This window comes from Aquila chrysaetos, chromosome Z, assembly GCF_900496995.4.
Source record: "Aquila chrysaetos chrysaetos chromosome Z, bAquChr1.4, whole genome shotgun sequence".
Lineage (NCBI taxonomy): Eukaryota > Metazoa > Chordata > Aves > Accipitriformes > Accipitridae > Aquila > Aquila chrysaetos.
The window spans coordinates 31,571,229-31,595,764 of NC_044030.1; the positions used below are offsets into that span (position 1 = coordinate 31,571,229).

General features: G+C 39.4%; 1 protein-coding gene across 8 annotated transcripts in view; it reads right to left on the bottom strand.

Annotated features, from left to right (window-relative positions):
• PIGG (phosphatidylinositol glycan anchor biosynthesis class G) overlaps window positions 1-24,536 on the bottom strand; it is a 98,235-nt gene that overhangs the window by 56,311 nt on the left and 17,388 nt on the right. For 7 of the 8 annotated variants that reach the window (XR_003921766.1, XM_030003280.1, XM_030003279.1 and 4 more), the window contains 3 exons: window positions 22,965-23,246; window positions 12,738-13,195; window positions 3,993-4,184 (listed from right to left, as the gene is read on the bottom strand). Coding sequence is in view for 7 of the 8 variants with exons in the window: in XM_030003280.1 (XP_029859140.1) it covers window positions 3,993-4,184; window positions 12,738-13,195; window positions 22,965-23,246 (932 nt within the window). In the remaining variant the exon portion in view is untranslated. Of the gene's footprint in view, window positions 1-3,992; window positions 4,185-12,737; window positions 13,196-19,863; window positions 20,100-22,964; window positions 23,247-24,536 lie in introns of those variants that run through there. The other variant, XM_030003282.2, reaches the window with a different exon arrangement.

A 24,536-nucleotide genomic window follows, 5' to 3' on the forward strand; every position in this document is an offset into this window, starting at 1 on the left:
CTTATAAATTCATTGGCTTCTTAATTTCCAGCAAAAGTCACCTTCTGAAGAAAACACAGCATCTCATCCAAAAAGCCGAAAAGGACAAGGACCAGTAACCTTAAAAACTGTGGCCTGCTATTATAGAAGTGCAAGGCCCAAGAAACAAAGAAAGTGAAAGCAGACATCCATCAGAATGCACTGATATGTTCTTATGTTTACTGGGCAAAAAAAGTTGCAGATCATGTTAGCGTGAGCTAAGCTATAATAATCCATTGAACTCACTAAAAGAGCATATTAAAAACTTTGTGGTTATAAAATTATTTTTTTATCTTGCAAAAGGTAAAAATACACATTATCTACACGCTTACTCCATAATTTTATATACATTATCCTCAGGGATTACCAGTCACTTTATACATAAGTGGTGAATGAACATGGTCTCCTACAAAGTTAATATGATTCACTCAGAAGTGAGGATCCTTGAGTTATCTGGACGTAATAATACATGGAGGATTAGACCACGACACTAAAAATACTAAAAGCGTGATTACACTTGGTGTAACTAGTGTAACTAGCTGACCACAGAAAACACCACTAGTCAAAATTTCTGAAAATAAATTTCTCCTTTTAACTTTAATTTTTTTTTTTTCTGTCTTTGGAAGGTCACCTTCCTTCTCAAACAATTACTAACAAATGAGCTTGAATTCAATCTCTCTTTTCCACATACAGGAAAGAGAACCAAAAAGCAAGAGGAGGAATAATAAGCAACAGTATTTACATGTACACTTTTCTTTTTGCACCCACAGAACCAAGAAAAAAGGCAAAACCACCACATGATAGTGATGTGGCCTTCCTAAACCTGAATACAGTGCTCTGATTTGTGGTTTAGCTTTCAAAGGTTCAAACTCATACCTAATGGTCTATGCAAAGGGGCTTTACTATTTTATTCCCTTAAATAGCAAGCCTTTGTAAAACCCCTGTAAGGCCCACTGGCTTCTTCCTTTAGGGGGAAAAAATAAAAAACAGTAAAGTTTAGAGAGTTCCTGTGTTTCTGGCTAATGCAGAAATCCAGTGCCCTTTTTCAGTATCTCTGGTAATTCTGATGTAATTATTACCATAAAATATTCAGATACATTCATGCGACTTAAAAGTAAAACTTTAAGATTGGGTATTTGTCACTATTAAATGAGTTAAGTGAAAACTGAAATTAACCAGTTTATGGAAATTCAAACTAAAAAAACAATTTCTCAGCAAATTATTTTGTGTCAGTATGGTATATACTTACCTTTTTCATTGCACAAACTATCATTTTTTAAAAGAACTCTTAGGAAAACAGAAGGCCAAATGACTTCCTTGCATTTTTTAATTTAGAGGTTATCTTAGTGTAAGCCATAGAAGATGGGACACACTTCAATTGCATCTTCTCCCTCATCCACCTCCCAGCAGTTGTCACATTCAGAGAAAAAAAACCTTATCTTCAGTAAAGGTACAGAGAAGGGGCATTTCAGAGCAAAGATCCTCCATCTTACAGAAAAAAGCATTATGCATGAAAAACGCAGTGGCTGCCTACAGCTGTTTCTCATATTACACAAAACTACTTCTACCTTGCACCTGGATCTGGAGCTATTCCGTATCATGAATACACTAAGGATACCTGTAGACACATTTAAAAGAAAGTCCTGGTTTTGCTCCTGGTGGCGTTTTAAATAGGCTTTTACTATTTATCACATCAGCTACCTAATAAAGATGAGCTAGGATCACTATGTCAACGCATCACATCTGAAATCTACTAACATGTGTCTACCATCTTTTTTGACATGCTGTTTTGGGAGCCTTGCTGAAGATAATGTGTTTGAGGAGTTAGTGATCTTGGGCAAACCACGGCTGCTCTATTAGGCCTTGTACTTCAGCCTCAAGAAGCCCACGTTAGCCTGAGTAGCTGCTCCAAGGAACAATGCTGGAACCCCTGTGCTGGCCTGTGTTGTGCCACTGGTGGGCATTACGACCTGGCAAGAGCAGGCACATGGGTTTGTTTCAGTTTGTTTGGGTTTTGTTGTTGGTGGTGGTGGTGGTTCAGGTTTTTTTTGTTTGGGGTTTTTTGTTGGTTTGGGGTTTTGTTTTGGTTTTGGGTTTTTTTTGTTTTTTTTTTTTACACACAAAATAAAAGGCACCATGGTATGGTGAGGGAAGCAGAACCTCTCAACAGATGGGACCCATGTGCCACAGCTTGCCATGGGAAGATTCATCTGGGGTTTGTCTGATGCTGCATGAAAGCAGGGTTCCCAGCATCTGAAGGCACTCACTACCTATATTCCTTTTTCTATCTTATTAAAACAGCTATCTGTTACATATTTGCTGTTGGTCCTTTCTTACTGACAACTGGAAAGAGCCCTGCACCACACTTCCTGCCCCAGGTGCAGAACACATGGTGACACAAAGGTCGAAACCTGTGTTTGCTAACCCTACCAGCTTTCACCAAACTGCTTACACAGATGATCTAAATAGAGGGTATAAAGCTTTGAAACATGACAGTAACTTTTAAACCTGTATATAACAAGAGATATATAAAGGGCTGACATAATTTAAGCAAATGACCGTATTCACTATTTATTTAAGGCAAAATAACACTAAAAGCCTGTATCTTTCTTGTTATAATTGCGATCAATATGCTGATTATAGAATGAGCAAGTTCCCAGTAAATGCTCTGCCTTTAGTATTTAAGTACTCCACTTCTTTCTCTAATCACATTTTATTTGTGGCTCAATTGCTGTAATTAATGTTCTGTCCCACATTGCAATATTTTTCTTCCTATTGCAAGGACAGTATTCTTCTCCAAGGATGTTACGCAAACACAAAGCAAAACTAGAGGTCACACTCAGAAATCAGGCAAGTTTCAAACACAGAACCAAATCCTGCAGACTAAGTAAAGATTACCATTACTTTTGCATCCAGCAGAGCTAGCACACAATGTTAACACTAGTACACAACTAGAATTATCTTCAATATGTGGAGAGATGGAATGTATGTAAATATATCTAGATATACATACATAAAATATTTGTTATAAAACATGCCTCGTTAGCAAATCTGATCTACTAGATGTTCTAAGATCTCCTGCAGGGTTTTTTCCACCTCTGCACATCTTGTGAATTTCTGGTCCCTGATTAAGAAGCTCCAACAGAAACCATTTGCATCCATATCAAATTCAAAATGAGTGCAAGAGAAAGTTTATTATATCTAGAAGACAATTGTTTTACAACTTCTCTTCCATGACCCCTTCCTCCTCATCAAATGTCCTAACTAACTATGGAAATTTTCCGCAGCTCTCTGACATTTAGAAAAACTTGAGGCTGCAGAGCCAGGTACAATCCAACAGTAAGAAGTATCCTAAGAAAACTAAAGCCACTTAGCTACATTCCAAAAGTAGCTACTGGTGAAAGAGCTAATAGCTTCCTTACAGTTACAGACTAGTTCTATAAGAAACGTAACATCCACATAAAAATTCTTCGTATGCATTGTGCAGCACAGCCTAGAACTCAAAAAGGATGTGGTTGTATCTTGAAAGGCCATCCGTTACAGAACACTCACCTGCAAAAGGAAGATATGGAAAAGCAACTCTCCCAATTACTGCCTAAGAATTTCAAAACTAGGAATTAGCTAAATGAGCTTGGCATGTGCTCTGTCAAATGTGGCAAGTCCATCTAAAACAAGAGGAGATGGTGCATTTGGAGTTTCTCTGTAGCAAAAACACAGGGTATCACCATTAGATTTTCCTCGTATTTATTCTTATCTGATTGGCTTCTGATCTGTCACAGCCAAAAGACCCTTCATGGGGCTCAAAATTATGCACATACCACAAAAACTGAGTGCTGGCCACCTACAAAATAGAGTTTTATTCACAAAAATGTGATTCCAGCCTAGACATAACATCCCCTCCCACCTCATCCCCTGATATCCAAAGTGTTAACACCTCTCTAGAAATACAGTTACGTACCTGTTGATTAACTTACTTTGAAATATCTTTGCTGGCATGTTGCCATGGAAATATGACATTTCCAATAGCTGCCCGGTAACTGTAGACTCCCAGGAGCCCGAGCACCATAGCAATTTTTGAAACCAGGGAGCATCTTCTTTGAACCAGAAAGAAGATCATAAGTAGGGAGACTGCAGCCAAGAAGGAGAGTTCAGATTTCTGTTCAGAGCTGGGAAAAAAAAAAAAAAAAAAAAAACCAACAAAAAAAAACACAACAAAAAAAACCTTCAAACCAGTGTAATTACTGCTAAACACATTTGACAAAGCCTTAGCTACAGCACTGTATTTCCAAATTAATCACTGCACTGACATCTGTTATGAACTTTCCAAGAGGTATGGTAAAATATTTGAGTATTTTTAGAAAAGTGGTTTCATTAATGAGGTTTTCTATTCAAGCATGCATGTTTAACAGTGTAATTATTGTGTTCCACCATATGCCAGTTATTCTGTTAATTATATAAAAACTGAGCTGCATATTGCATAATAGAAAAGGGTCTAATGCTTTTAAACTAGGGTTTTGTTATTTATACATTTTGAAAGAGTGCATTTTGCTTATACTACGGCATTTCATTTTCTAGCATAAGGCAGAAAAGATTTTTTCACTATAGAATTAGAACTATTTTCTCTTTTTAAATAACTGCACATGTATTTGATTTAATCTTAGACATACAAAACATTACCTAGCCGAAATGACCAGAAATATACTTCATAGTTTAAAACATACACGTACAAATACTTCAGCACAGTATGATTGATTCCCTTACACAACTACAGCACCTTGTACTGGATCAATACATACAAGAGATAAAGACACAAAATTTGCATCATGGCCAAGAAGATTACAGGTACAGTTTGTTTGTTACCCTGCATCCTAAACAGGTAACACTCACTCCAGAATCAAGGGCATTTCATTGAGTATGCTGCCAACATTATGTATTTAAATCTACAGTAATATCAATTAGCACTGCAAAATGTAATGGGGTAAGGTAAAGGTCTCCACTCAACCCCTACCCTAGCTAGCTATGCAATTTCAGAAAGCCCACTGTAATCCAAGAACTGCTAACCCTTGCCTACTGCAAATATTCCCAGTATCCCAAATGACCTAGAACCACTAATTTTGTTAGATTTACCTTCTGTTAAGAACATCACGTAGAGTGTGAGAGCCAAGGGCTCCATCTTCTGTCTTCCACACTTCAAAATGCCATAAAAAAAGATCACTAACTTCAGCAAACTGACAGTGATCCTGGGCTGTTACCTGCATTAACTCTGACTGCACTTACAAAACTCCAGTTTTATCGTTGTTTTAATTAAAATTATAGTACTTCAAAGAGGTTTACTTTCCTATTCCCTAGTATATGCTTTAACAGGAGTTGGACCAATAGCTGTTGTGCTTGGAAAGTCACAGAGGAAAGAATATGGGGCAGAAGAATTGTCCTGTTAGTCGTCTCTGCAGGACCCAGTCAAGCACTTCATAAAACTTAACAAGACTCCCAAGAAATGCACTGCTCTCTGCAGGCCAGTAGAGGAGTAAGAACCAGAACACTATGGGAGAGAAAATGTAGCCTTGATGTTTCTCCTCACTGTTGTTCTTCCTCTACAGGAAAAGACAGTAGAAGCAGTGAATGGATTGCTGCAGCAACCTGTGAAGATAGTGCCTGCACCATCTCTTATGATCAACACATAAAGAAGTAATTTAGTAGCCACTGCATCTTTCAAATGAACCTTTGTGGAAAATTTTAAAAGCTTTCAGGCCATATTCTCCTTTGGCTGCTCATTGTATGAGAGTGAGATAAAACAAATCAGGGATAAATAAAAGCACATCATCATCATCATCTTTGTTTTTGGCTCTTTACCTAAAAAAGTCAATGCACTTCAGTTAAGAGACTTTTGAAGGCAAACCTAACATAGCAACACATAAAAATTTAAAAAATATTCCTACCTGTAAGAAGTAATTGCTGGTGCTATAACAAGCAAGACAGTCACCAACAGCTGCAATTTCCTACGTGTACATTTGAAATCATACTCTAACCCCCACCAAAAGATAGAAAATTCTCAGTGAAGGCCCAGTGGACAGCAAGGGTATGTTCAAAGTCACATGCACATCAGTCACTAATAGTGCATTCCTGACGGCTAGCAAAGGGTTTTATATTCAACTCGTGTCCAGGTTTTCTGGTAATAGTCCTCTGTGATTTCTGTTTTGGATTTTTGTAAATTTGTTGCAAAAAAGCCTACACCAGTGTTTCATAGAGTTTGCTGAAGAAACTATAAAAGAATTTATAGCAACTGAAGTCAGGTCAGCATAAATCACCTACAGTTTCAAGGTTTTCCAGCCACGGTTCTTACAGTTAGGCAGCTACGTGCATATTAAATCAGCATCTATTTTGAAAGAGGATTGTAATTGCTCAACCCAGAGTCCAGCCGTTTAGCAAAGCTCTAAATGATTTTGATATTCTACTCAGAAATACAAGTATGAACGTGCCACTCCGATCTCAGCTGAAATGTAGTAGGTTTTGCCCAAACCACAAAATTGAAAGTGAAGAAACGATCATTTCCTGAGAGAGAACCTAGGGAGGGGGGAAGGAGAAAAAGAGACCTTCAGCTGTATGTTCTTACTGTAACAGCTTGTGGTCTACACTTTCATACTTCCAGTATCAGAAGGAAGATTGAAGACATTTCCTCCCACTGCTTTGACCTCACGTCACTACTGCAAATACGAGTGAAAGGAATTATAAATGTGCATATGATTCATATTTTATGTGGATAAAGCCTTTTTTAATTGTTTACTTTCATTCTGCTATGTACAATAGAATACACAGGAGTCATATGGTATGCTAGCTTCAGGTGGAAGGGCATTTGGGGAGAGTTAAGTACATTATTAAAAGAAAATATTATCATCTTCCCACGGCTCTGCTTCTCGTCACTTCTCTTCAAGCTGATGCTGTCATAGACAGTTTCACCCCTTCCACAGTGAGCCAGGTAGTAGCTCTGACACCTTCCAGGTATCAGCTCTGACCAAGATTAACAGCGAAATGAAGCTAACTAAATACCAACTAATTAAAAAGAAAATCCAACTTCCAGGTAAATTTAGGGATTGCATGTTCTCTTCCACGTCATCTACTGCCTGATTTTCTTTTGCTTTTTTTCCCTCCAAAGTCTTTTTTTTCCTTTGTAGTAGGTTTCACAGAGTGTCTCTGCAAATAATGAAGAACATTTCCCATATTTCACCACTGTTCAATGCATCCCTAGTAGCCAAATTCAACACACTATAGGTGGATTGATTTTCTGTGGTTTGCTGCTTACGTTTTTCCATGCACAAACCTGCACAATAGTCTCTCTCTGAAACACTGAGCCCCTTAAGCACTGTCCAGATAAGCAAAATATGTCTGCCCATGAGCACAGATATCTAAAAGGTAAATACAAGGGGAAAAAAAGAGGGCAGTTTGTTCATTAGTTTGTCTTAAGACACAAAACAGAAGGCTGGCTAGAAAAAGCCTGACTAGCTTTAACTCAAACTAACAAGGGTATACATAATCTAAGTAAGGTTCTGATTTCTTATTGCTAAAAAATGTGCTATTAAGACATAACTATGCAAATTAAACACATACTAAAAATAGAATAACAATCAACTTTACAGACCAGCAATGCATTTTGGGAAGAGGAATAAGTGCTTTATGCAACTCAGCTTATCACCAACTTTTAATTTACGCTATAAGAAACATACATCATCTCAATCCTGATGAAAACACGAGGGAAACAGACATCTCTACCACACTGTTCTCTTGTGAAGGAGAAGCAACAAAGATATTAAAACCTCCAACCAAAGAAAATGCAAGCATGCTTGCCAAATAGGAATTCACAGATACTCTACAAACCACAGGATGTGCAAAGATTTATTTGTGTTATTGAATGATCTTTCCGAAGCTTGTCCAGTGAACCATTTCGGACCCAAGAACTCACCTACGTCCCATCACTCAAGTCCCAAAACTGTGCACTTCAAATGCTGCTGTTTGGGCAATCTTTAAATCCTATAAAGCAACTGAAGTATACGTCAGCATGGTGACATATATTCTCCTGGTAGGCTAAAAGCAGCTCTATTGATTTAAGTCAGGATGTAGCTCCACAGTAGCCCAAGTCAACCTGTGCCAGGGCTGCTAGGGTTCTGCTTTTTCACCTACTCCCTAAACACGGCAGAAGTAGTTACACCAAAGAAAGGGAGAAGGCAGAACTGTGGCAGCCCCAGTGACACATCTTCTTATCCTGCCATGGCATGGCACTCTGGACTGTTCGACAATCTTTTTAAAGCCCCCAAAAGCAGAAGTTTGTGAATCATTGCTTCTTTCTCAATTAGATTTGAAAGGCAAGTGGGTTTTTGTAAGGAATGCTTGACAACGGCAGAAAGAAAAAACTGTTTGTGTCTGTAGCACTTCAAAAGATGCAGATACTTCCACATTTTGTTTCTGCAGGAATTTCAACACCAGCAGTGCTGGCTTGCACACTCTTCCCTTCCTGGATTCCTGCTACTAAGCCAGCCCATTTGCCTGTGAAGCTGGATGGTAAATGAGAGTGGGAAGTGATCCATCTGAAAGCCAAGAGTTTCCCATGCCATCTTGGGTTATTTTTCCAGCCACATCTATTCAGTAATTTAATTCACCATACTGACAAAGCAACAGCTGTGCTGGTAAAATACAGGGCCATTAGTGAGGGGAGGAGCAAGACAGCAGGTACCTTGCCTTGTAAGGCAAGAGCTCCTTTTATATACTATTATAGCCAAACAAGCAGTATGGTGTTACTGAGCGGCCAAAGTGAAGTTTCTGGAAGACCTTCACATATTTGTAAAGGTGCCAGGCTTGTATGCCTTAAACAAAAGCAACACTTTCAACTCTGAGTTCTTGTACTAGTCTTCACTAGTGCCATAATGCAATTACGCTGTAGGTCTGACTATATGTTGCTATTTTTCTATGCATTTCATAGAATCATAGAATCATTTAGGTTGGAAAAGACCCTTAAAATCGTCAAGTCCAACTGAAACCTAACACCACCAAGTCCCACTAAACCATGTCCCTAAGTGCCACATGTACACGTCTTTTAAACACCTCCAGGGATGGTGACTCAAACATTTCATTGGGCAGCCTGTTCTAATGCTCGATAACTCTTTGAGTGAAGAAATTTTTCCTAATATCCAATCTAAACCTCCCCTGATGCAACTTGAGGTCATTTCCTCTCGTCCTATCTCCAGCCACCTGACAGAAGAGACTGACACCCACCTCACTACAACCTCCTTTCAGGTAGTTGTAGAGAGCAGTAAGGTCTCCCCTCAGCCTCCTTTTCTCCAGGCTAAACAACCCCAGTTCCCTCAGTTGCTCCTTATAAGACTTGTGCTCCAGAGCCTTCAGCAGCTTCACTGCTCTTCTTTGGACAAGCTCCAGCACCTGAGTGTCTTTCTTGTGGTGAGGAGCCCAAAACTGAATAGAGTAATCAAGGTGCAGTCTCACCAGTGCCGAGGACAAAGGGACAATCACTTCCCTAGTCCTGCTGGCCACACTATTTCTGATGAAAGCCTGGATGCTGGTGGCCTTCTGGGCCACCTGGGGACACTGGTGGCTCATATTCCAAGACCCAAGCAAATATACTCAATGTGAGGCTATAATTTGGTGGGGAAGCACACGGAGCAATTCACCTGTAAAATTCTGAAGTTTTGGGTTTGATATCTAGCTGCTGTACTTCAGCCTTACTGAAGGGGGAGGCAGATAGCTTTAATAATATGGCTGTGATGGCTTTATGATGGGGAAGCAATACTTAATCAGTCTGACAGACTTCTGTGATGAGATGACTAGCTCAGTGGAAAAGCAGAGAGCAGGCAATGTTGTTTATCTCGGCTTTAACAAGGCTTTTAACAGCGTCTCCCATAACATCCTTACAGGCAAACTGATGCCGTCCAAGCTACGAAAGTGGACAATGAGGTGGACTAAAAACTGGCCCAGCTACCAGGCTCACACAGTTGCGATCAGCAGCACAAAGTCCACCTGCAGGTCAGTTATTAAGGATCAGCCCCAGGACTTGGCACTGGGGCCAATACTGTTTGACATCTTCATTAATGACCTGGACGATGGGACAGAGTGCCCCCTCAGCAAGTCTGCACACAGTACAAAACTGGGACTAGTGGTTGATACAGTAGATGGGTCTGCTGCCACTCAGAGGCACCTCATCAGACTGGAGAAATGGCCCAACAGGAACCTTATGAAGTTCAACAAGGGGAAGAGGCAAGTCCTGCACCTTGGAACAAAGAGCTACACACATCAGGACAGATTGGGGGCTGACCATCTTTTCAAAGATGGCTCTGAGTATCTTGGTGGACACTGAATTGATCATCAGCCAGCAATGTGCCCTTGCAGCAAAGACGACCAACAACATTTGGGGATGCGTTACAAGAACGTTACCAGCAGGTTGAGGAAGGTGTTTCTTCCCCTGTGCTCAGCCCTGGGTCCAGTTACAGGTTATCCAGTACAGACAAAGATATGGACATATTGGAGTAAGTGCAGTGAAGGACTGTGAAAATGATGATGGGATTGGAGCATCTGTCATACAAGGAGAAGCTCAAACCACTGGGACTGTTTAGCCACAAGAAGAGAAGGCTCAGTGTGGATCTTACCAGCCTAATTCAAGGTGGAGGGTGTTAAAAAAAGAAACCATATTCTTCTCAGTGGTGCCCAGCAAAAGGAGAAGAGGCAATGGACACAAGTTGAAATAAAAGAAATTCTGTTTAAACAAAAGGAATATTCGGGGGGGGGGGGGGGGGGGGGAGGAGGAGAAAACAGGTTGCCCAGAATAGCTGTGGAGTCTTTATGCTTGGAGATATCAAAGACCCAGCTGGACAAGGATCTGAGAAATCTGTTCCAGATCACTCTGCTCTGAGTAGAGGGACTGAACAAAATAATTTCCAGATCCTGTGACTCTGTTGTTTTCAAAGATGGATAGGAATTCTGCAAAACACACCAATTCCAACTCACAGGAGAAATAAAAGAAACACAAAAATAGCCTCCTCCCTCCCTTCTCCCCTCTCCCTCCCCAACAACAAAAAACAGACTAAGCCAGAACAGGTGTAAAGAACCTTGGTTTACCTGAGTGCGTTGCATGGAAGCTCCTGACAGGCAGTAGTGTTAGAGCTGGGCATACAGGATTTCGCAGCTTTTGGTACAAATCAGGAAGCCCTAGAAGCACCTGCTCTAGCTGCAGACTACGTTCTACCTGTGCTATCTCCCTGAGTCCCCACAGCCCAAGGTTATAACAGGTTTTGCTGCTCTACAGGCATATCTAGCACCAGGAAATCAGAGGTAGGAGCATGCTTAAACAAGACAGTATCTTTGGAAGTTAAGTCCAGGCATGCACACACAATTTTTAGAAGGCTGGTAACGTTTCCAAGTGTCAGTAAACATTCCTGGGGGACCATACAAGCAAAAGCATATCTCTGAAACAAACGCAATTTTTCAGCTGCAAGAATATTAAGTCCTTGTTTCACGGCATTGTGGCACAAGTACACACCAAAGAAAAGGCCTGACAGTCTGAAGAAGATATCTGGCCCAGGAAGTTATTGGGCAAATAAATCTTTGGAAGATGCTAAGGATTAATTATAAAAATCCTCCCAGTCGCACCAAATCACACCTAATCCTGCTCACACACTGGCTTAACTCAAAATGAAGGAGTTCTCTGTCACGTGGACGTAATGTTGGGAATACGACATCCCTTCCTCAATCCCTTACCACATCTCAAGAGGCGAAATGCATGGCAAAAGCTTTGGGATAGAACAACTGCTATAATGCCATAAATTCCCTCATAACTTATGTCTTTCAGCACTCATGCCTGTCACAGCAATTAGCATTTTATCTGTGAGGCTGCCAATAAGCAACTAGTCTCCTATTAGTTCATTTGCTCATGTCGCTTTTAATGAACGATGAATGACATTTCATCCACACGTTGTAAGACACCGGCAAGAAATCTCTTTATCTTACGCAGCACAGCCTCCCCATCTGCTGTCTGCAAAACCTTGACTAGTCAGTCACAAGGTATTGCTTCTCCGTCTACCAGCTGAAGTACAGAAGACAGTTCGAATATCAAGTACTTTTTATTACTGAATAATGACTGTAGCTCTTCACAATACTAAAAGGTAGTAGAAAAAGTAGAAGCCCTTCTCCAGTGTACTTCAAGTCGTAAAAAATTCCCCTTCTTGTTTATCATACTACACTTGAAAAATTCCTTCAGTTTTCCACCCACACGATAAATGTCTATGACAGACAAGGAAGAATTCTATGTGCAGCATCTTCTCCTGCAACTTCATAAAGTTTGGAATTCAGCAGAAACTTCTGCCTTAATTTCAAGAGTTTAATTCTATTAAGCAATTTTTAATTTCCCAAACCAGACACTGTTGACTTATACATGGAAAATATTTACTTTTTGCCTCTGATAAGCCTATAATGTATAATTGGCATTAATTAAATAAGTCATGGTGCAGGGCAAAGATTATAAACTATTGATAGTATACAAAGAATTACTCCTGCATGAAACAGCAGTGAAAAATTCCTTTTGATACTTCACTGTTTACCTGCTTTGCACATTTGCAGCACTTTCTAAACAGAGACTGTATAGAAATGTATACATCTTTCACCAAATGAAACATACATTAATTTTTAAATAAGACAGAAAGTGTGACAATAAATCAGATACCCACCTTGTCAACCAATGGCCAAAGTCTGGCCGATGAGCCCACTGGACGCCTGTCTGATTCAAGGATCGAAGTAGCCGACAGCAAATAAGGATGATCCATGGACTTGCTAAGCTTATCCACTTATCTGATCCTTTTATGAATTCAGCTGAAGAGGTGGCCTTGCCCACTTTTGAATTACGTGCTGCTGGAATGTCTATATTCTTGCACTCAGAGGCTTCCCCAATACTATCAAAATTTTGTTTCACAGTGGTGCTATGCTGAGGGTCACATTCTTTCAGAAGAAAATTATTCCTACAAAGTTCCTGACACAGCACCAAACAAAGTGTATTGATAAGAAAATACCAGGTTTGATGTTCTTCTTCTATAAAACTGCTTGCCCCCAAACTCAAAACATGGCCAATTGTTCCAGCCAGAATCAGCACATCTATTTCTGACCAGCTGGAACTGGACACAACTGGATTCTGCAAACAAACAAACAAAAAAATAGCAGTGATGAAAGTATACAAAAATTTCACTTATTTAAGCATTCATAGTGTGCTTACAGCAATTTCCTCTAAGAAAACAAAATAAACAATGAGACAAGTTATTTCTATCTTGACAAATCCCCCAAATTTATAAAAGAATCATTTTAGTATAGCTTATTTTGCTAGCATTGCAACATAATCATACATTTTAAAATGACATTCTGTTTAAGGGAAAAAACTCCTCTATGAATAATCATCACAACTGTACAGATTAAGATTCCCTACTACCACCCTGTGACAGAAGGTTCAAAACAAGCTGTCTCCCTGTTGCACATTTGTAGAAGTAAAAATAGAAATCCTGCAGGAATCAAACTTGAGATACAGATAATAGGTAATTTTCTAATAGTTTAAATGTGTGCTACCCTCAACTCAGTACAGTGACAGCTTTCACTACTCAAATTAATAAGTTACTTGCAGACAGTCTGATGGCACCCCTTAACCTTGCTTAGCTTGAAATGTGTCTTTCATCATAAAATCTACTTTAAACCTTACCCATCTATTATTTACTTCACACGCTGTGCCTATCGAAAACCATAGTATTCTTTGTCTAATGCCTCCATTAGTTCTACTTCCTGTTCACAGCAGCTACTTGGAACTGCCTTATCATCACTGCCCTCGATGATACAGCTAAAAAGAGAATGTAAGGGCATGTGGAAGATGAGAGCATCTGGTCCATTGATGTTATCAGGTAAAGGACCTCACATGGAATAAGAAGTAACAGGGAAAACCATAAAAAGACCACACAGACACAAACCTGATAAGTAAGCACTAAGGGAGATCATAAAGATGACCAAAACTCTTCAGCCATTAATTGACAGGCCATTAAGAAACCACAGGCATAGCTCTGAAGCGCGTCAGCCTGGACTTTGTAACAGATAAGGGGGAATCGACAGAACATGACTCTTACGGATATCTGATGATGCCTGTGGATCTATACAAACTCTTTAAGCAATGCTTCAGGAAAGTGTCAAAGGTGGGCGAGAGGGGATAGTGAGGAACAGGCTGGAGGCAGGGGGCAAAGCGAGAGGAAGAAGGATAAAGGGGCCAGAGTCACGTATAAGCAGGCGCCACTCAGTCCACTTCTCTGACTGAGCCCTGTGCCTGATCACTGTGGTCTATCCCGTCATTAAATCCTCTCCTAACTATCTTTCTGTGCAACTCCACTCTCTGTCCCACCTGTGGATGCTGCAAGGTCTCGCTGCAAGTAACTGGGGACAAGCCTACAGGCCAGCAACTTGAGACGAGCGATAGTAAAAGCAAATGCCAGCAGCTGGAGTGGGATTACAGGTCACTGAACCCACGCACCTGTAGTGCCAGTGACACTGCAGCGCGTCAGAGTCCACGTGCCAGAGACGTGCCCGAGTGGGGACCACAGGCCATCGGGACTGCGCGCCTGAGGTGCCAGCAGCTGAGGGATCAGAGTGCAAGAGAGGTCAGGGTGTCAGCAACAAGAAAAGCGACCACGGATGACCAAGCCTGTAAGTCTGCATCAGCAACTGGAGGGCCCAGTGTGCACACCTATGAGTGAGAGGTCACAGGGCCACTGACTGGAAGGACTTGTAACTTCTCAAAGTCTGAGTCCGGAGGTGGGGACACGGGCCCAGGCTGGGCATGCACGGCTGGCCTCCAGCAGCAAGGCAGGACAAATGCCCCAGCCCTGGAGGCCAACAGAGCCAGCAGGGGCTTCCTAATATGCCTTAGCAAATAGGGTTACATACTCATGAAGCATTTTGGGAAAGACACTGTCAAAAATCACCCTTTACTATTTTATTTTCTCATTAATTTTTCCTCTATTAGAGAATATCACAGCGTATCTCTTATACCGGTATTTTAAACACCCGATAAACAACAACTTAAAAGCCAAATCGAAACTATGGCATGCCATTTTTACTTCTGACCAAAGATCTCTGAACTTACTTTCACCTTATTTTCTTTAACTGCACACTTCAACTACATCATCCTCTTATATTTGACCTTACGAACAAACTTTAAAAAACTGCCTTGAATATTTATACAGATAAATCTCACAGAGAACGTACTCACACTCAAAGATGCACAGTGTACTACGATTCCTGAACTGTTTAAATCATTTGTTAGAAGAATATAGAAATTCACTAATCTTAGAGCAGGTAACATGAAAATGGGTGTAAACGATACAAAACAATCCCTGACTATCTTAGAAGCAAGTCTCACTTATGCTTAAGATTTACTGACAGCAGCATATGTATTTTTGTTCAATAAGCAAGACAAAGTAACATGGAGAGGACAACAAACACATTTGATGCAAGAAGCAAGAATTTTGCTTTGAGGAAAACAACTTTTGCAAAATGAAGATTTTATAAAATGTATGTGAAAGAATGCAGGAAGGATAGTTAAAGTTATCACCTGTTCACATCACCTCCATTTCTTGTGTTGTTAAAGAAATATATTACACCAAAGTCACTTCACTTAAAAAAAAACACAAACAAAAAAACCAACGAAAAAGTTCCCATGAGGTTACACACAACAATAACGGGGCGGGGAAAACCACTAAAAATTTAGCACAAGAACAGTCATAATCTGAAAAACTGCCCAGGCCCAATCTAAATTGACTAGCACTTGAAATTTCTTTGGTGCTCTAAGGACCACTCCTTTTTGTTTAGTACTCTACTACCATAAACTAGTATTTGGAACAAAAGAACAAGGTAGAGATGTAGTCCATGCAGAGACCAAAGACCATGAAATTCACAAAGCTGAGACAAGAACAGTACATGACTAAACTACAAAAAGTTTAAACTCCAATAATTCCATCATGCTGACCTTAAAGATCTTGGCTAACTAAATAATGAGCGAGCACATAAGCACTGTCTGCTTGCAGAAACAAAGGAATCTGCAATCCTCAACAAATCAGAATGAACCAGTCTTCAATGCAATACATCTTCTTTATAAGACACAACATAAAATCTATATAAGGATTGCTCTCTTGTATCTGGTTGCTGTCAGCACTGATACGAGAACTGAAGAAGTGATGTATTATCTATGGGGAACGTGCAAAAGCCTCATGAAAATGATAGTGTGTGAAATGTCCCAGTTCAGAAATCTGTATTTCTTCCCTGCTTGTCTGACTCTAACAACTCCAGTGAAAAGAGAAAAAATTTACTCTTATATTCACACCAAAGGATTAAAGCCCAATGGCATTTATTGATAAACCACATTCCAGACCAGAGTTAGTCACTATGCAAAATGCAAAATTACCCTGCAAATCATAATGTCCTGAGCCTTGATGATCTAAGAAATACTGAAAATAGCTTCATCATTTTTTTCTAAATTTGCTGGTAATCCCTCATATATGAGCTGTGCCTTATTAGCAATGCCATCATTACAGTTTTTTTATACAGCCTGACCTTAGATTACTTAGATTGTACTTAGTTTTCAAATCTGGTTTACAGGCACAGAAATGTGGGTCCTACTCTGATATTCACAGCTCTGTCTAGCTGCTGAACATGTCCAACCCTCAGGAACTCAGCAGGCACTCCAGATACTAAAAGACTCCTATGACTTGCACCGCTGTCTTGGCAAACAGATTTAATACAGAATCTTTGGTTTAGAAATTTATAAATGTGAGGCTTTCAATTTAAGCCTATAATGTCTCAAGCCAAGTGTCCTGGGTTCAGCTGGGATAGAGTTAATTTTTACAGGAACCTGGGAGGTGGGGGGGCATAGCCGGGGCAGCTGACCTGAACTAGCCAAGGAGCTATTCCATACCATGTGACATCATGCTCAGTATATACATGGGGAGTGGGCCGGGGGGAGGGCTCTCCTGCTCTCGACTTTCGGTGGGGGAAGTGGCGGAGCGTCGGGTCCCGGGTGGTGAGCAGTTGCACTGTGCACCACTCTTTTCTGTATACTCTTTCATTAGTACCGTCGTTGTTGTTGTTGTAACTTTTTTTGCGTTGTCCCAGTAAACTGCCCTTATCCCAACCCTCGAGGTTCCAGTTTTTTTTCTTTTCTCTCCTCCGTCTCCCCCCTATCCCACCGGAGGGGGCGGGAGGAGTGAGCGAGCGGCTGCGTGGTCCTTTGTTACCGGCTGGGCTGAAACCACGACACCAAGGTAGCTTTAACATTTGATGCAACAGCATTAGTGATTAAGTAATACAGAAACTGACCTCTTTGCCCTGTCTTTGAATGTATCTTGCTAGGTTGTAGAAGTGCCAGTACATAAACAATGGAGTATATGTATCTCTGCCCATGAAACTTGTTTTCTTCACTTTGAAATCACACATCCTGTAGTCTGTCTTCTGGGTCCAATTCCAATTATGTGTCTTCTGTATGGTTGAGAGTAAAGTTCTTTTGCACAAAAATTAACCATCCGTAGTTAATGCCTGAGGAACTTCACAATCACTTTTCAGATGAAGAATGTTTTCTTTTTCAAGCTCACCATCACCCCAAATTTAAATACTTACCATTCTTTTCCCTTCTTATATTTGAGCTCTCCGCTCAAAGACCTAGTCTTGATTCTCAATGATGATAACTTTCCTATGACAGAGTACTACAGACCACACTTGCTCCTACATTTTCACAGCAGTTTGGGATCACTTTTGAAACCTACCCAGTAAAGGCATCATCCAATCACCTTTTTTCTTCCCCAAGTCAAAAAATGCAAAAAAAAATTTAGGTACAATTGCATAAAAATGTTTCATCGTTCAATTCAGTAAGAGTATCACACCGAGGAGGAAAAACAAAAATATTTTAAAATAACAGGGCATTTTAAAATAAACAGAAAGAGGGACCTTTTTTTACATAATGAAAAAACCACCATAATTCTGCATAATACAAATTCTCAAAAGCTGTATTGGACAAGCTTTAACTTTTGTGCTCTGTTTCAAAAAACTATTCGTTTTGGTTTCTATCAGAAATAGGAAAAAAAGATACAACTAGTAGTAGTAAATACCGTACTTAAGTCAACTATCAAGCAATTAGAGTGAAGCTATGAACAAGAAGTTAAAATTTTTGACGATTTTCTGGAATTCATAAAGGGCTGCAGAACTATTTAAAGCCTGAAGTGTCATTAAAAGAAGGGACTGGTGCTGCTAGAAACATAGTAATCAGAACCTATAAATAACAGTCAGGAAGCAGATGCTAACACTGCCTGCGCTGGTCTTCAGAAAATTCATGAACTTGGTAATCAGTTTCTATATTCAGCCACAGTGGAAAAAAAGCATTACAAATGAGAAGCACTTCAGAGAAATCTTTAGATGTGAACGGAAACAATTTGAAGAAAAAAAGCTCTGAAGCCATTAACAGGAGAGCTTATCTTAATTACTTTTAAAATACCTACATTTTATCATATAGCATGAGCTTAGAAAATGCTTTTAGCTTTTTTAACTGGCAAGACTCTGATTCAGGCAGGATTCTACCTCTGCCATCAGAAGAGCAGGTTTTCAGAGCTCTTTCAGAAGTGGTGCCCATACGCAGATTTGCACTGCGGAGACACACAGGTCACAGACACTCGGATTCAGAGTTATTTTAGCATAAGTAATACTCCTAACTCACATAGAAGGCCCTTCAAGATCAACACACAGCATATAGACGCAACCAGTTTCTCCCCCAAAGTCTAGGTATTCTATTGGAAAAGGGGATGGAAGGTGGGACGTGAATGTTTGTGAATTACAGTGTTTGTGCCGCAGTTACCAGTAAATAACCTCTCACATCCATACTGCAAGCAACACCAGATTATCCACTGCTCCTGTCACATTCTCCAGGCTCTATCTTTGTATAAGCAGCCACCTGCAAAAAAACCACCATACCATTCTGCAACAGCCCTGAGACTGGTAAAAATGTAAATCAAATCCAGGTCACTGTTTTTATACATGTTTGGAGTGGAGGAACTTACTAAATCTACAAAATATTTCAGGCTTGCTTTGGAACTTGAACAGAGACAGCAAAGCCTATCTGACTGATGAGATGAGATATACATCCAACAATCCAGTCACCTATGGAATAGTATTAAGGATGGAATGATGAAAATGGATTTCTACAGGTCTGGATACAAAGTCATGTCTGCCTCAATGAGCGTTACTATTGCCTACACTTTTTAAGACATACTTCAGCTTCCCACATTTTCAGATATGTCTCAGGTAAGAATATGACCACAGACAGACCTGGAATGGAGAATCCAGTATTTTTTATTTCTATCTGCCCCAGCCTTGGAAAAACAAACAAACATACAAAGCTTCTGGAAAACATTGCTGAAAACCTCCTAATTCACATGTTATCAACTTGAAGCAGATGATCTGATCATCTGCTGGTATGTCCTGAGGTCCCAGTTAGGTAAAACTCCAGAAAACATGTATGCACCAATTTCAGATATTCCCCCACCTTTCTAGTTCCAAGAAGAAATGCTTGAATTGATAACTATTCCATTACAGCCAAATGGAGATGTTTTCAAAGGTGACATGAAAATAAGCATCTTCATGTCCAAGAAACACTAACTAATCCCTGTCCTAAAGTGACAGAAGTGTAATCAGCAGTGACACCAAGTTTCACTTGTGAATAAAAGGGGGTTTTTTCACTTCTTGAATTCCAGATGGTCTCATAATTGGTACCAAAGAGGAAAAGGAGACAAGCTGCTGCTGTAACATCCTTCTTCAAGCAACGGGGGATTGGATCTAAAGCCCCAACATCAACCAGGGAGAAAAGCTCAAGCTGCAGCCATCTTGCATATGCAGAATGTGGGGTGCTGAAGGCAAAGATATGAAACTGGATACAGTATCCTGGATGTCATTTCTAATCAGTTGGGTTTTGCTCAGTTTGTCCTCAAAGGCAGATGTACAGACAAAGCCAGGGTGGAGAAGGAAGACAACTGAAATAGAAAGGATAGATAAAGACTTCTCACACATACTCCTGTCCCTGCTCCCTAGGCATAGCCGACTAGGTGGAATCATCAGAAATGGCCAACAGATTACAGGTATGGAAGTGGCACTTCCTCCTCTAAAGTTCCTCAGAAAGATTAATTCTAAAAATGGAACAGCATGGATTATATAGGTGCTTCTTTTTATGTGTTCATTGAGGAATTATTTGCCTCCGTCAGGGAGCTAGCAATTAATTCCTTTCATAAGAAAAGCCTTTCCACCCAACTCAAGTTTTGAATACCAGGACACATTTTGCAGTTGCTGCTGTGATCACTGACAGAGCAGCTGTATTAGCAATATATAAGCCACCTGCAGGAAGCTGTTCACACCAGCAGCTGTCTCTCACCAACAAGGATGAAAACATGCCAAGAACAGATGGGAATGAAACCCTAAGACTCAGGCCAAACTAAAAAGGCAAAGCTCATACCTGTCAACCGATACTTGGTAACAGCCTATTCTAAAGTTAGTAATAGCCAAGGAATAGCAGCATCTTCCTAGATTCCAGTCTTTGTCCTAGCAGGAAAGCATTTTTCCTGGGTCATATAAAGTTACTTTAAAGTTACTCCTACAGTAGTGGGTGTGACAAGGAATTAACTCATCTCTAGCCATATAAGAAAGATTTCTGGTCACAGGCTGAATTTCTTTATCAACCTGGAGGAGAAAGCTATAATCTGTTGTCATTGCTCTCAACTCTGTTGAAGTGGACCGTCTGTAAATTTTACGCAGGTCTGGACAGTCATCATTTTTAGGTTCTTACTGTTTGCTAAAATTAGAAAAACTGGTAACAATTAAGACGAAAAATGAGCTTGTCTTCCATAGGTGTGTTTGTTTATCATCGCACAACAAGTAAACGTTAAGTTTCTACAGAATACATTGGATCATTAATTATTATTTCAAGACTGTATTCTTTTACTTTTTCTAAGAATAATTTCTACCTTGTTTACAATAAAATACAGAGAGCTAATAAAGGCCCTAAGTAGAACAACTCAGAAATGGCGGAATTGAACTAAGTCCATTTAAAGACCAACACACCCCTAAGTACCAACACTGTTAACAAACCGTACAACTAGACATCTCATTCAGCATATTTCTCCATTCATACTGGTTAATTTTATGTTCTTCTTTTATTTGGCTTTTAAAAAAACCTACACAAGCATCACTAGCTTTGGCAGCAAAACATTAACACTACTTTGACACAAAAATTTTCAGTACCAAAAGCAAACTGTGATTTACGCTTACAAAGACTGTTCTGTTAGCAGCTATACCCGAGATGAAACTTCCTTCCCTGATTTCATTAAGCAGACGTTGGTGGCTGACTTGTTACTCTATTTTAGTCTATGTAAATGATCAACAGACAAACCTAAATCTTATGTGGCTGATAAATATAAACATAAGAATGAAACACCATGTTCTATCAGCAAATCCCTTTTTAATCATTTTCAATACACTGAAATTAATTGCACTGAAGCATACTGAAAAAGAGGAAAAAAAGAAAAAAGGCTGTGGTCAGGAGAGAAGGGCATTACTTTTAGTCCAAGGCTTCTCTCAGAAAAGCAGCATTTCCAAGAAGGAATAACACAAACACAGAAATTACAGAAACAAAATTATAAAATGGTATAGTTTGAATAATAAAAATCAGCAGTCTTACTTATAAGAATTTAAATTTATAATTAAGCTCAGTAATTACAGCATATAGTTGCAGAGAGTGCAATATTAATCTCCACTCAGGAGTAGTGAATTTTCTGAATTATATGAAGAATAGCCATTATTAAATGATTCTCTAAGTCAGAAAGTTTGCTTTTTAGCCTGAAGGAATATGTCATCATTATCTTTGAAGCAAGGTACTTGCCACACATTGTCACACACTAAAAAAAAAAAGGTACTAAAACCCCAAACACGATTCAAAGAAACCCAGACTGACAAAGGACTGTACTGCATAGAGGTTGCACCACTGAATAGAGCGCTATGAGCATTAAAGTTACTGAATTTCGAAGACCTTTGAAAGATACGACTAACGAGCATCAGAAAAAACAGCTAGAAGCTGATTTTATGGTGTGGCTGACAGTTCTTGGCATATAAGTTTCACAGTGAAAGAAGAGTAAGACATTGCAAATTCTACTTCCTTGGAATTACCTGAATTCTATTCAATACAACAATAAAACTCATCAAGTACTTTACAAAAGGTAACTACTTGCACAACTGAGAATACTTCTGAGCATTCCAAAGATTGTAACAAACTCAATTTCCTAAATTTAGAAAACTGAAAAAGTTTAACTTAAAAAGTAGAAGAGACAGATTAAATTTGCTCCCTCTGTTAGAGTTTCAAAACTATTTTTAAAAAAGCATTAAGAATACCAATATAAGAAAGGGTACTGGCAAAGTATTTTCTTACTAGCCTCAGAGCATTCATGTCTGTGGCATTTGGAAAAGGACAGATCATCACCAGTGCATGCTGTTGCAAAATATCATACATCTTACTTTAATTGCAATTGTGAAACATCACTGTGTAACAGCATAAAATTTATACACAGCATAACTGTTTCTGATCTCATAAAATCAGCTGCAAAATAACTTACACTAATTAGAACATTTCTTAAAGTAACGTGAAAATAAGCACTTCTATGATCTTCATTATAGCAATCAGTATCATGCCACAGTGAACACACCACATTTCAATTACAATTTTAAATTATTCAAATTACATTACAAATAACAATTTCTTTAAGCACGCACAGAAAAAACTTTTATAAAACTTTATCTGAAAGTATGCCATGAAGAGCAAAACATTTTGAACCCTAATTAACACATGCTCTCACCTTCAGTGGAGGTCTGGAATTCTCAAAGATCTTTGCAATGGCAGATAAAATACTGCACATGAGTGCAGAAATCAGCATCATCACTCCAACTGCTGTTAACCAGGACATACTGCAGAAATAGCATGAACTTTCTGCCGATGTGCATACAATGACGTGAACTGCACACAGCATCAGACACATCAAGTAAAACAGCAGAGAGAACAGCTGAGGGGACAGGGACACTTCAAATTCTGCCTGGCTGCTCAGGGCTTTTGGAAGGCTGAGCAAAAGCAGCAGCAGAACCTAGAAAAAAAATAGAGAATTAATACTTAAAGAATTGGGGTTAGCTAAAGCATGCAGTGAGAATTCACACAAAAAATCATACTGTCGTCATCCACATCACTCTGCTAGTCTACATACTTCATCAAAAAAACCACTGTGAAGAACCATGCTGGATTTTTTATCCCCAGTAAGATATTACCATGTAAATGGGAGAATCAAAGATCATGTTTTCATCTATTAAGGGCTTGGACACACAAGTTACCAGAGTTTAATAAATTGCCATGTGCCTCCTCACCTGTGGTAACTGATCACATGCATGATCTTCATTCCCTGCAAAAGTAAGAGCTTTAACTCCCACTATCAAAATAGTTCTGAAGCAAACAAATTTGACCCATTATTCATCACCTGTAAATGCCTAAAGTTACATACAGACTCTGCCAAAGGCTACTTATTTCACAATGTGTGAGATACACATACACATAGCTTCCCAGACTAGGGAAGGTTCTCATACTATCACACAAGTGTATGATTTCTCCCAGTATTTATTTTTTGCACATCTCCTCATCTTAATTTGATTTATTGGTTTTACTTTCACTTTGCTCTAACCTGCACATAGATCAGGCAGAATTCCAAGTTTCCTCTCACGTAACTGTAGCAGTGGAGACTAATAATATCGTGAATAATTTCTGCTACCCATGTACAAACCTTTACAAGTAAAGGGAAAATTCAGCCGCATGCTAAAATACTTTGCAAGGGGCACAGATGGAGCTAGGACTAGACTGAGCTCAATCAGCTTGTGCTAGGGCAAGATTAAAACAAATCAAGATAAAAACAACTGTATCAAACCATTGCCAAGCTGTAATCTTTCACTGTCACTTGTGAAGACCTCTGCCTAAAATTTTTCCCACAATACAGTGAGGTATAGTAAAGTAGATCAAAAAAATCCAATGCATTGCATTAGTCTTCCTTCTTCTTCATATTCAACTTCACACAGTTCACTTGGTAATGAAAATATGAGGTTTCACAGATCAAACTGGCTTACGCATTGCCTTTTAACACAGCACTTACAAATAAAACAAGACAGCACTCATGATAGGAAAATGCTCGAATTGTAGTTATCTACAAATCTAAATTTAGCTTTTTTGAGCAAATACACTGTTATCAGCTCATGTCCCAGAGGTATTCTCACCTGAATTACAGGATAAATGGCATTTATAGCATGGTGTAGTTTGAAGTCACCTGTGAGACTTCCTACCTTTATCTATTCAGTGAAGGTGGAAAATATATATCAAGACAAAAAGACTTTGGAAA